The sequence below is a fragment of the Urocitellus parryii genome, chromosome 6, assembly GCF_045843805.1.
Source record: "Urocitellus parryii isolate mUroPar1 chromosome 6, mUroPar1.hap1, whole genome shotgun sequence".
NCBI lineage: Eukaryota > Metazoa > Chordata > Mammalia > Rodentia > Sciuridae > Urocitellus > Urocitellus parryii.
Genome location: NC_135536.1, coordinates 3,613,870 through 3,627,227, shown reverse-complemented (window position 1 = coordinate 3,627,227; position 13,358 = coordinate 3,613,870). Strand labels below are relative to the sequence as shown.

At 38.6% G+C, this 13,358-nt stretch overlaps 1 protein-coding gene across 11 annotated transcripts in view; it reads left to right on the top strand.

Annotated features, from left to right (window-relative positions):
* The window catches only part of Mark3 (microtubule affinity regulating kinase 3), a 101,463-nt gene that overhangs the window by 33,731 nt on the left and 54,374 nt on the right, over nt 1–13,358 (top strand). For 9 of the 11 annotated variants that reach the window (XM_026405466.2, XM_026405464.2, XM_026405465.2 and 6 more), the window contains one exon: nt 1,928–1,981. The exons of 1 other annotated variant lie outside the window; for it this stretch is intronic. In XM_026405466.2, coding sequence (XP_026261251.1) covers nt 1,928–1,981 — 54 coding nt within the window. Of the gene's footprint in view, nt 1–1,927; nt 1,982–13,358 lie in introns of those variants that run through there. One more of the 11 variants, XM_077800302.1, reaches the window with a different exon arrangement.

The window sequence follows — 13,358 nt, the reverse complement described above, 5'->3', positions numbered from 1 at the left end:
TGAAGGAAAAATAAAAATCATTAAGATGTATTCTATTGCTGGGCGTAGTGGTACGTGCCTATAATCCCAGTGATTTAGAAAGCTGGGGCAAGAGAATTACAACTTTGAGGCCAGCATGAGCAACTTAGACTCTGTCTAAGAATAAAACGGTCTGAGGATATAGTTTAGTGGTAGAATGCCTAGCATTCAAGAGGCCCTGGGTTCTATCCACAACACTACAAAAAAAGTAATGAATAGATAAGTGCTTATTTTTTTACAATTTTTCAGTTTTTGTATGTAATATTACAAATACCAATGTATATATAAACCACATTTGGGGTTATCAATAATCTTTAAGAGAGTAAAGGGGTCCAAAAAGCATGAGAACCATTGACATAGAAAATCTTTTTTTTTCTTTTTAATATTTATTTTTTAGTTGTAGGTGGACACTATCTTTATTTCAGTTTTTCGTGGTGCTGAGGAGTGAACCCAGGGCCTCACGTGTGCTAGGCAAGCATTCTACCACTGAGCTACAACCCCAACCCAGCATAGAAAATCTTTTAGCCCTTGTCCCCAGACTTTAGCTCTAGGCATTTTCTTAAGTGTTGTGTCCTACTGGGTCTATATTCTACAGGATGTGCAAGCAGGGCCTACTCATCTAGTGGGGTAGGCCCATGGGCTGTTCTGGACCTCAGGTGCCAACTGAGTTGATTTATCCTCCCAGGTCATGGCAAAACCTCTCTCCACTTATGTTCCCTTTCATTGTCTGTAATGTGTGTGTGTGTGTGTGTGTGTGTGTGTGTGTGTGTGTGCGCGCAGCACGCTCTGGGATTGAATCCAGGGCCTTGTGCATGCTAAGCACTGCTCTGCCACTAAGCTATCTATCCTCCCCAATGTCACCTGGAGAGATCATTTTTATGCAACAAGTAATGAGCTACCAGGTGAGGATGCCTATGCAGGTTCGCTTAGTAGAACTAGTAACACTGATTTCCTTTTTTAAAGTTAAGAAATGTACATAAATAGAAGCTGGGGTTCTTTATTCATGTGTCCTACTGGCTCTTTTTGTATCACCTAGGGGTGTGCTCACCCCTTTCTGGACAAAGGTTACCAGGTGACACATTTGTTGCCTCTGCACATGGTTAGCTCACAGATTGGTCTAGAACTAGTCTTTCTTTAACTGCCTAAAGGGATTTTGTTTTGTTTTGATACCAGTCTCCACTGGGTTGCCCAGACTGGTCTCTGACTCCTGGGTTTAAGTGATCCTCCTGCTTCAACATTCTGAGTGCTGGGATTACTGGCACAGCCACCACCAGGCCCGCCTTTTATTATTATTTTTGTAATGTTTTAAAAAAGTTTTGGATTCAACACGAACCTATTTGTATATTTATTTATTAAGCCCTCATTGTATGCAAGATGCTTTGTGAGGTATGTTGAGTTATACATACCTGTCAAAGTACAGTTGCTGCCCCCAGATCCTAGAGTCAACTGAAATTAGTGTCAGTAAAGTGAAGAGGGCTGGGGCTGAGATTCAGTGGTAGAGCACTTGCCTGGTACACACAAGGCCTTGGGTTCTATCCCCAGCACTGTCCAACCCATGCCCCATTTTCCCCCAACAAATACTCAAGAGATTTCCTACGTTGCATATATTTTAGAAGTATTTTCATTGTATAATCTGTCACTTTCCTGTTGTGGGGAGGGAGTCAGAAGATTTTTTTTTTCCTAGTTTGTATAAGTAACTTAAATATAAAGTGTTATAGTAATAGCATTACTTGCCTAAAGCCCCTGTCTTCAGTTATATAGTTTTATAAATTTTTGATTGCTTGATGTAACCAGCCAAGGTTTGTCTTGCTTTTTAACAGTGCCATATATGTGGGTGTTTATAAAACTGTTACCAGGTAGTCTGTGCTTACCAATTCTTAAAATCCATAAATATATATTTTTTTTCTAGGTTGCAATAAAAATAATTGACAAAACTCAGTTGAATCCAACAAGTCTACAAAAGGTAAGAAAAGTATTGAGGTTTTTAAAAATGATTTTTGGTGTTAATTGCCATCTAATTTGTTCCTTAAGTCTCAATTGTTGTTTATTATGTTAGTACAGTAAAACTTCTGTTCTTCAAATGAATACAGTTTAAGTGGAGTGTTTTATAAAAATGTTAGTGGTATCTTCATTTGAAAATAGTGATTTTAAATGTGCTGAATAACAAACTAAAGGCTCAGATTTAAAAGAGAATATTCTAAATATTGATTAGAATTTAGAGTTTTTTAAAAATAGCATACAAATATATTTTCATCTATTATGCAGATTTTGTATACTTTTATAACTAATACTGAAATCTTTAAAGCCAGCAAATATCACCAGACACCGGGCATGCACCAGTAATCCCAGCTACTCAGGAGACTGAGACAGGAAGGTTGCTTGAGCCCAGGAGTTTGAGGCCAGCCTGAGCAACATAGGTAGAACCTGTTTCTTAGGGGAAAAAAAAAAATTAAAGAAGTGATAATTTTGTCTTCTCAAGATGGACGTTTTAATGATATAATGCATATAAAAGAGCTTTGTAAACTGCAAGCATTCTATTGTAAGGTATTTTGATAAGTGTATATATATTACTATATATTACTAATGAATTCCTAGTGGTTACTTATATTCTGGTAATTTTAAAGCTGTGTTGTTCTTAGTGTGTAGAAGGTAGGGAAGGACATAGACTTGATCTTACACTAAAAATGGTACTGGCGCCTGGGCTGTGGCTCAGTGGGAGGACATTTGCCTGGTACATATGAGACCCTATGTTCAATTCCCAGCACTGCAGAACATAGAAATAAAAACAAAAACAGTGTTAAAACAAGTAGTTCTTTGTGGTCTGCAGCCCAGAGTGGGCATTAAGGTTTCTTAAGATAGCCCTGGGACAGATTCTGAAATTCTAATCCTTTGTGGGTTTTTCTAGGTGTTTTTTTTGTTTGTTTGTTTTGTTTTTGTTTTGTTTTTGTCTTTTAAGTTGTAAATGGACACAAACCTTTAATTTAAATCAAACCCAGTGCTGAAGATTAAACCTAGCACCTCATACATGCTAGGCAAGTGCTCTACTGTTGAGCTACAACCCAACCCTAGTCCTTTGTTTTGGAGAGTAAATTTTACCTGTTTTCTCAAACTTTAATTTCTTCATATATTTAAGAATTTAATATTAATAAGTCATTTAAGGGCTACTAAAATGTAGTATTCAGAACTCAAATTACCAGGTTTAGTGGGGACTCAACTCAGTATTCTGTGGTGTTAGAAATCTTCCCCAACTCATGTGTGCCTGGAGAGAGACCTGGACCTCTATAGCAATTTTCCAAGAAGTTCTATCCTGTGGTTGTGTCAGGTTGGCTGTGGTCTTTCCTTCCTCATGCTTTGCTTGCTTGCTTTTTTCATTATTTTTGCTCCTAGTTTTTAGTTGCAGTTATTCTTTATTATTGCAAAGTACTCTAGATTACACCATTATTATTTTTAGTATGTGGGAGGTTATCTTGTTAGCCCAATAGTGTGTTTATGCATATTTGTACAACATTAATTTTGGCTTATGATAATCTAGTAATTAAAACTTTTAAGATTAGTTTGTGGTATAGTTGAAGTACAAACTATCAGTAGAAGACTTATCCCAAAGTTTGATCTATTCAAGTCATAAACTTGATAAGTAAAATATATTCAGTTTATAAGGCATTATTTTAAATCATGTGTACATTCTTCTCTTGTAAATTACTTACATGTTGACTTCAAATTCTTTTCCTTCTTTTTTTTTTTTTGGTCCTGGGGATTGAGTTTAGGGGCATTTGACCACTGAGCCATATCCCAGCCCTCTTTTGTATTTTATTGAGAGACAGGATCTCACTGAGTTGCTTAAAACCTTGCTGTTGCTGAGGCTGGCTTTGAAATTACTATTCTCCTGACTCAGCCTCCTGAGCCGCTGGGATTACAGGCATGCACCCCTGTGCCTGGCTCAAATTCTTTTTCATTAATTTCTTTTCCGTAGGAAAAATAGTAATAGGGTAGTATACACAGGTGTTCTGACAGCTATTTTCTTTTCTTGGCACCATTCACAATTGTATTTCACTCGCCCCAGAAACATTTCTCCCTCTAGATAGTGATTTAAAGCCCTGGAGCAGCCCTAGAAGATACATTGACTTTAAGGAACATTCTGCTAGCAACAGCATGAAGTTCATTTGCACTACTACTACTAGAGGATGTGCATGGGTTGAGTCAGGCAATATTTGAACATACATGTTAAAATAGTATCAAGTTCACAATATTAGGCTGGTACATTGAATCGTGCCTTTATTCAAAGCATATAAATAAACCTGAGTTGAAGCATATTTGCAATTTGATGTTGTCCCACACTTGAGTCTTTTCATTTTTCCCATTTTTCCAGCTATTGAGTTAATAAACAGTAGATTCTATATGTGATTTCTTTTTCCCCCACTGTTTTTGTACTTTTCAACTTCTGACTACTATTACTGGGATACTATTCTGTTCATAAACATCTTTTCAGCCATCTTTTAAAGAACTCTGTAATGTTGTATACCTGCAATGGTTTTGGAAACATCAGGAATAACAAAAACATTAGTCTAAGTTATTTTTAGCTTCAATTTAATTATACTAGGTATTTTTGCTGGGTATTACCTTATTAAATCCAAGTTTCATTAAAAAGCAAATCATGGGGGCTGGGGTTTTGGCGCTCAGCGGTAGAGCACTCTCCTAGCATATGCAAGGCCCTGGGTTCTATCCTCAGCACCACATAAAATAAATAAAATAAAGGTATTCCATCCAACTACAACTAAAAAATAAATATTTATTTTTTTAAAAAAAGCAAATTATGGTTCATTTCAAGAAAATGTATATACCTATTCAAAAATGCTAGACTTTATTAAGACATGTCAGAACACTTAGGGTAACCCATCTGAAGTTCCTAATAATGTCTTTCAGTCTTGGGAGTAGACTGACTGTTAACACAAGAGTGATGCTTAGGAGCATGCAAAGCATCAATACAAACCCAGGCTTCAGCCTGCCTAGCTGTGTGTTAAGCCACTGACCTCCTTTTGTCTTCATAATAACGCCTTAGAGGGTTGTAGTGAGAAGCAAGTTAATATATTAAGCCCATAGTAGAGCTTAGAATAATACCTGGCACATGATAAGGACTCTGAGTGTTTGACATTATCATGTGCTCAGCTAAATAATTGGTTTTCATTGCTTGGTTTCTGCAGAATGGAGAATGTTTTTTGTTTAAAAATTTCCCCCTCATAGAAAGTAAGTAAAGCTTAATCATTGAATGGTAGATTCTAGCTAGGTCTCTTTTGTAGGAATTAGCTGTACTAATAATAACAGTTGTTAACATTTGCACATTTAGTCTGTGTACAGACTGAGCACTGTTATTTTACTTGTATTACTCATTTATAACTTCTTGAGGTCAATTCTGTTCTTCAGTAAAGGGAACCAGTGAGATGAAGTAACCTCTCTGAAATAGAACTCCACCTATGATAGGTGAAGTTGGCATTGAGTCAAGCAGGTTTGTTCAGTTGAGATGTTAGAGAACGGACAGTGAGTGACATGCTGGATCATTAGCATAGGAGCTGATTGCTGTCAGATAATGTGCCCCTCCCCTGTCCTTACTCTTACAAACCCTGGATTTTTCACGTTAATTAGTCTGATAGACATCTTTCTTCTCTACCTTTGTTAGGTAGATATCATCGCCATTTTCATTTTCCACTGGGGAAACAGACAAAGGAGTTGATGTAGTCAAGTCCTCTAGCTAGTAAATGATGGAGCAAAAATAGAAATCTTGGACTGACTCCAAAATGTGGACTTTTTCCACTCCCTTATGCTGCCTTACCATAATTAATTAAATTTCTGTAATTCAGGATTTACAGAAAGTTTGATGGGAAATGACCTGAAGCTTCCTATTGAGTAGCTATAAAGAAGTTCATTAAGGGGCTGTGATTATAATTATACCTCAGTGGTAGAGTGCTTGCCTCAAATGTGTTTAATCCTCAACATGACATAAAAATAAATGAATAAAAGTATTGTAGGCCAGGTGTGGTGGTGCATGCCTGTAATCCCAGCAGCTCAGGAAGCAGAGGCAGGAGGATCGTGAGTTCAAAGCCAGCCTTAGCAACTTAGTGAGGCCCTAAACAACTCAGCGAGACCCTGTCTTTAAATAAATATAAAAAGGGCTAGGGTTGTAACTTAGTGATTCAGCACCCTGGATTCAATCCCCAGTACCAAAATAAATAAATTAATAAAGGTATTATTTAAAAAAGAAGAACAAAAACATTAATAAAAAGAACAAAAACATCAAATTTGGGGAATATTTCAAGTATTTAACAGGGGCTTGTCCCCTTCCCCTTCTAAACACTGCAAAAACCATGTTTTTATCCAAGTTTGTTTATTCACTCATTCATTTAGACAGTAAGCCCCTGCTGTTGTGCCCTGTACTGTTCTGTGTGCTATGGATATAACATTGAACAAAATGAAGTACCTGCTTCCGTGAAATAGACATATCAACAGGGAGCAGCAGTAAACACACATACAATGTCATGTTAGTGGTATGAAGAAAAATTTAGTAGGGTGCATTAACTATATAATTTTTTTCTGTAGTCTAAATGTTTCCATGTCTGGGGCCTTGCTGGCCCTTCCCAGGGAGAACTAATTCCTAGAGATAACAAACTATTGCCCTGTGTGTTCTTTTCAGATGTAAACCAGCTGATTCAGAGCCTGTGCTCAAAGCACCAGTCCTCTATCTGGCTAGTGCACTCCAAAAGGCAGTATTCCTTTGCCCTAATCACCCCAGGCCAGGCACCAGGTAACCAAAGACAGCTCCTGCACCCCAGAGCCTGCTTAGAGTTTTACTCTGCCTTGCCTTTCCCACAGAAATTGTAATAAAGGCCTTCTAAGGGGAGATGTGGCCCTGTCCAGAGACTTGCCTAGCATGCCTGAGACCCTGGGTTCCATTCACAGCAAGACCCTTTCTTGTCCTTGCTTTTCCCTGGTACCTTCTGCCTCCCGACTCACCTTGGTGCTTTTTTGCTCCTTACATGATATGGTGGGTCCCCACCCTCTGGAAACTATAAGAAATTGTCTTTTCAATGACAGTCTTGCCCTGATCTATCAGTCTCAGATGAAAAGTAGGGGCATCCTCTTAGAAACCCATTTCGGAAGTGCCCTTGTCCTCCCGAACCAAGTTGTGTGAGACTCCGATGAGTCAGATAAGTGCATCTGGCTCAGGGTCAGCCCATGTGATGTACAGTAAGACTCTATTAGGTCCTTGGAGACCCAAAGAGTTTTCATCAGGTGAACAGGAGAGGAAAAAGACCCTGCAGACCTCACTGCAGGGCTTTCTTTCTGTCTTTCTTTCTTTCTGTCTGTCTTTCTCTTTTTTTAATGAAGCTGGAGATTGAACCCAGGGCCTCATGCATGATAGGCAAGCACTGAACTATAACCCCATACCTTTATAAATTTTATTTTCAGACAGGGTCTCCCTAAATTGCCCAGGCTGGCCTCAAACGTGAGATTCTTTTGCTTTGGCCTCCCAAGTAGTTGGTATTACAAGCATGTGCCACCATGTCTGGCCTTCGCCACTATTCTTAAATCTAAACTTCTAGTGAGAAAGAAAGGAAAAAATCCCTATGTTTTTAAGAATGTTACCAAATTTACTAAAGAAAAAAATTACAATTAAGCATAAGGATATGCAGGATACACAGTAGGGTACCATATGTAGTTTTTATTTTTTTTTTTTAAAGCATTATTGACTATAGCTCTCTTCCCATCAGGGTCTTCTGTGGGGAGAGCGTACTTATACTCACTTAACTCTTCTTTTTAAGGCTGATATTTTAGAGCCACTGTTGGTGTTTGGAGCTCTGTAGCTTTAGTGGCCTTTTTTGGCATTCTAGGTTTTTTTTTTGTGTGTGTGTGTGTGTGTGTGTGTGTTTTTAAACTGGAGATTGAATCCAGGGGCACCTAACCACTGAGCCACATCTCCAGCCCTTTTTATTTAGAGACAGGGTCTCGCTAAGTTGCTAAGGTTGCCTTTGAACTTATGATTCTTGTGCCCAAATCTAGGGGATCTTATTTGTGGTACAGTTAGGGAATTGTCTGATTTAAAGGCAGAGAGAACCAGTTCATGCTTTTTCTGGGGTCTGCAGTATAATTACTTGTACTGCTGCCTCCTCTGGGGTATTTAGGGCACTGTTGCTTCAGTTTTCTTAAACCAGTAGTTTTTAGCCCTTGCTGATCATTGGAATCATTTGTGGAATTCAGTGGGGGTCGGGGGGGGGGGGGGAGAAGTGTTTCCCTCACAGCTCTGGTACTTTCCTCCCTAGAGGTCCTGGCTGGGTAGTTGGGAGGGGTGTGGTGATACCAGTGCACAGTCAGGTGAAAGTGGCCCCTGAACTGCCCACAGTCCCCAGATCTGAACACCTCACTTCTTCCACTAGGCAGCCAAGGGACCTGAGCCTCACAGACTGCCTCCACTCCACTGCTAAATATTCCCTACCTCCCGGAACTCTCAGGAACACTGTGACACCTGGCTCCTAGATGCCTTTTCCCATCAGTTGAAGCTCAGGTCATTTGGGGAATCTCAGTCTTTCTTCTTACCTCCCTCTTTCCTTTTCTTATGTTGACTTTTAGCAAGCCAACAATTCAGATTGTTAACTGAAGTAGTTAAAACAGTCCCTGCCTATTATTTTCAATCCAATGTCTGCCTTTGGGTAATTGTGGTGAATCTGACAAAGTAATACAAATAGGGGATGCTAAGATACACTCCTTAAATGTATATCTTTAAAGTACTGAGTATAAAAATGTGTGGTTTATTACTTTTGGATTTCTCAAGAGGTATTAGAAATGGAAGAAAATCATCTTCAGTGTTGCCCCTTCTTTATAGGGAACTGTTAAATTGGTTGCTAGACTTATTTTATAATAATAATATAGCTTGCTATTTAAAATAGTTTATGAAATTTAAATTATTAAAATTTGTTTTATAGATAGTATTCTTTATTATTTTAGAAAAGTCATCAAAGAACAAATTATTTTAAGTGAGTTGAACAGCATAGCATGGACCCATTTGCAACCTGCCCCCACCAAAACAAAACAAAACAAACAAACAAAAGAAAAACAGGCACTGAGTAAGACTTTGGAACCAGGAGATTACAGCAGTGACATCAGCTAGAATCCCCATCCTGTATCTAGGGCTCTTTGTGTGCAGATGCTGTTCCATGCCCTTTGCATGGTGTATTCCTCCACTGCCAGGTGACAGGATCATGGAGTCCAGTCACCTAGATTCAGAGAGTGGTGGCAACCAGGCTGGGACCAGCTACTATGGGTCCAGAGGTAAACTTCTTCATAACTATATATTTAACCTGCCCCTCTGAATGTCCTTTTCACAGTAGTCCTGTGAAATAGTTATTTTATTAATCTGTTTTGAAGATGGGTAGGTTTAAGCTCTACAGTTTTGAAGCTTGTTCAGTACCCAATGAGTACATGACTGAGCAGAATCAGACCCTAACCCTAACTCCACATAGCTTCCTTTGCCATGATCATCTTCCCTATGGCAGAACTGAATTGACATGCAGCTCACATGTGATAGATGTCCACTGAAATCTGTTTGTTTTGTTAGTACCAAATTTATTTTCATACTAAATTAATTCTCCTGGTGTTGCACTGATTGTAGGAAGCTTGACCACCAGAACATCAGTTTTGAGGGATAGAACTGCATAGTTTGTCTTTGAACTATTTGATCATTAAAAAAAATAAAATAAAATAACTTTGCTGCTATTCTTTTTTGGTACTGGGGATTGAACCCACTTTACCACTGGGCCACACCCCCAGTCCTTTTATTTTGAGACAGGGTCTCACTAAGTTGTTTAAGACCTCACTAAATTGCTAGGCTGATATCTTCTTTTTTTTTTTTAACTTTTTTTTTGAGAGAGAGAAAGAGAGAGAGAATTTTAATATTTATCTTTTAGTTTTCGGCGGATACATCATCTTTGTTTGTATGTGGTGCTGAGGATCGAACCCGGGCCGCACGCATGCCAGGCGAGCGCGCTACCACTTGAGCCACATCCCCAGCCCCATTCTTTTTTTTTTTTTTTAAATAATTGTATTTTTTTATTGGTTGTTCAAAACATTACAAAGCTCTTGACATATCATATTTCATACATTAGATTCAAGTGAGTTATGAACTCCCATTTTTACCCCAAATACAGACTGCAGAATCACATCGGTTACACATCCACATTTTTACATAATGCCATATTAGTAACTGTTGTATTCTGCTACCTTTCCTATCCTCTACTATCCCCCCTCCCCTCCCATCTTCTCTCTCTACCCTATCTACTATAATTCATTTCTCTCCTTGTTTTTTTTTCCCCATTCCCCTCACAACCTCTTATATGTAATTTTGTATAACAATGAGGGTCTCCTTCCATTTCCATGCAATTTCCCTTTTTTCTCCCTTTCCCTCCCACCTCATGTCTCTGTTTAATGTTAATCTTTTCCTCCTGCTCTTCCTCCCTGCTCTGTTCTTAGTTGCTCTCATTATATCAAAGAAGATATTTGGCATTTGTTTTTTAGGGATTGGCTAGCTTCACTTAGCATAATCTGCTCTAATGCCATCCATTTCCCTGCAAATTCCATGATTTTGTAATTTTTTAGTGCTGCGTAATACTCCATTGTGTATAAATGACACTTTTTTTTATCCATTCATCTATTGAAGGGCATCTGGGTTGGTTCCACAGTCTAGCTATTGTGAATTGTGCTGGTATGAACATCGATGTGGCAGTATCCCTGTGGTATGCTCTTTTAAGGTCTTCAGGGAATAGTCCCAGAAGGGCAATAGCTGGGTCAAATGGTGGTTCCATTCCCAGCTTTCCCTGGAATCTCCATACTGCTTTCCAAATTGGCCGCACCAATTTGCAGTCCCACCAGCAATGTAAAAGAATACCCTTTTCCCCACATCCTTGCCAGCACTTGTTGTTGTTTGACTTCATAATGGCTGCCAATCTTACTGGAGTGAGATGGTATCTTAGGATGGTTTTGATTTGCATTTCTCTGACTGCTAGAGATGGTGAGCATATTTTCATGTACTTGTTGATTGATTGTATATCCTCCTCTGAGAAGTGTCTGTTCAGGTCTTTGGCCTATTTGTTGATTGGGTTATTTGTTATCTTATTGTTTAATTTTTTGAGTTCTTTGTGTACTCTGGATATTAGGGCTCTATCTGAAGTGTGAGGAGTAAAAATTTGTTCCCATGATGTAGGCTCCCTATTTACTTCTCTTATTGTTCCTCTTGCTGAGAAAAAACTTTTTAGTTTAAGTCCCATTGGTTGATTCTTGTTATTAACTCTTGTGCTATGGGTGTCCTATTGAGGAATTTGGAGCCCGACCCCACAATATGTAGATCGGAGCCAACTTTTTCTTCTATCAGACGCAGAGCCTCTGATTTGATATCAAGCTCCTTGATCCATTTTGAGTTGACTTTTGTGCATGGCGAGAGAAGGGGATTCAGTTTCATTTTGTTGCATATGGATTTCCAGTTTTCCCAGCACCATTTGTTGAAGATGCTATCCTTCCTCCATTGCATGCTTTTAGCCCCTTTATCGAATATAAGATAGTTGTAATTTTGTGGATTGGTTTCTGTGTCCTCTATTCTATACCATTGGTCCACCTGCCTGTTTTGGTACCAGTACCATGCTGTTTTTGTTACTATTGCTCTGTAGTGCAGTTTGAAATCTGGTATCGCTATACCTCCTGATTCACACTTCCTGCTTAGAATTGCTTTTGGTATTCTGGGTCTTTTATTTTTCCATATGAATTTCATGATTGCTTTATCTATTTCTACAAGAAATGTCGTTGGGATTTTGATTGGCATTGCATTGAACCTATAGAGAACTTTTGGTAATATCGCCATTTTGATGATGTTAGTTCTGCCTATCCATGAACAGGGTATATTTTTCCATCTTCTAAGATCTTCTATTTCTCTCTTTAGGGTTCTGTAGTTTTCATTCTATAAATCTTTCACCTCTTTTGTTAGGTTGATTCCCAAGTATTTTATATTTTTTTTGAGGATATTGTGAATGGGGTGGTTTTCCTCATTTCCAGTTCAGAAGATTTGTCGCTGATATACAGGAATGCCTTTGATTTATGTGTGTTGATTTTATATCCTGCCACTTTGCTGAATTCATTTATTATAGGCTGATGTCTTCAACTTGGGATTCTCCTGCCTCAGCCTCCTGTGTTGCTGGGATTACAGGCTTGTGCCACCAAGCCCAGGCACTGCTACTCTTAATGTTCAAAAAACATGCTTCATGGGCTGGGGATGTGGCTCAAGCAGTAGTGTGCTTGCCTGGCATGCATGCGGCCCGGGTTTGATCCTCAGCACCACATACAAACAAAGATGTTGTGTCCGCCAAAAACTGAAAAATAAATATTAAAAAAAAAACTCTCTCTCTCTAAAAAAAAAAAAAAACAACTTCATTATATTAATCAGATAAATCTAAGCAACTTTTTAAAATTGAGTTTTTAGTTTTTATTAAGTACTGCACAAAAGAATGTTCCATGTTTAGGATGTAGATGTGTTCATTTACATATATACTGAATGAAGCAACCACATACCACCTGACTCAAGAAACAGACCTTCAGCATTGTCTTAAATCAGTCCCATATTGAGCCCTCCCCAACCTGAGCCTCCTCTTCATTTCCTATCTGCCAGGTAACCACTAACAAGGATTTTGAGTTACTGTTTTCTTTGTTTTTCTTCAGTTTTACCACGTGGTTCCCTCATCAATACAGTGAATATAGGAGAATTCTTTGGAATCTTCCTATGCAAATACATTTCTAAGTGTACCTGTGGTGCATAAGTGGAATCATGCTACATGTATTCTCTTCCTGTTTGCTTTTGCTTTTTTCTCTGCCCTCCTGCACTGTACTCTATAATCTCCTTTCATTGCTATGCCCATGCTGAAGATTACATGTGGGGATGGGGCTGTAGAGCACTTGCCTAGCATGCATAAAGAACTAGTTTTCATCCTCAGCACCACATAAAAATAAACAAATAAAATAAAGGTATTGTGTCCATCTATAACTAAAAAGAAAAAAATTTAAAAATACAAAAGGTTACATGTGAATGAGCCATATGTGTTATTCACACTGTGGTTCAGGGGCCTTTAGATTGCTGACAGCTGTCTGTATCACAAACATGCTGCCAGCCATTCTTTATGTTCCTTGGCACAATTGTGCTAGAGTTTCTTAAGGACACTGACTCAGGAGTTGAGTCTTAGCTTACAGAGTGTACACATCCTTATTCATTAAAGGACAGAATTATTTCTAGAATTGTTGTGCTAATTTATAGTCCCACT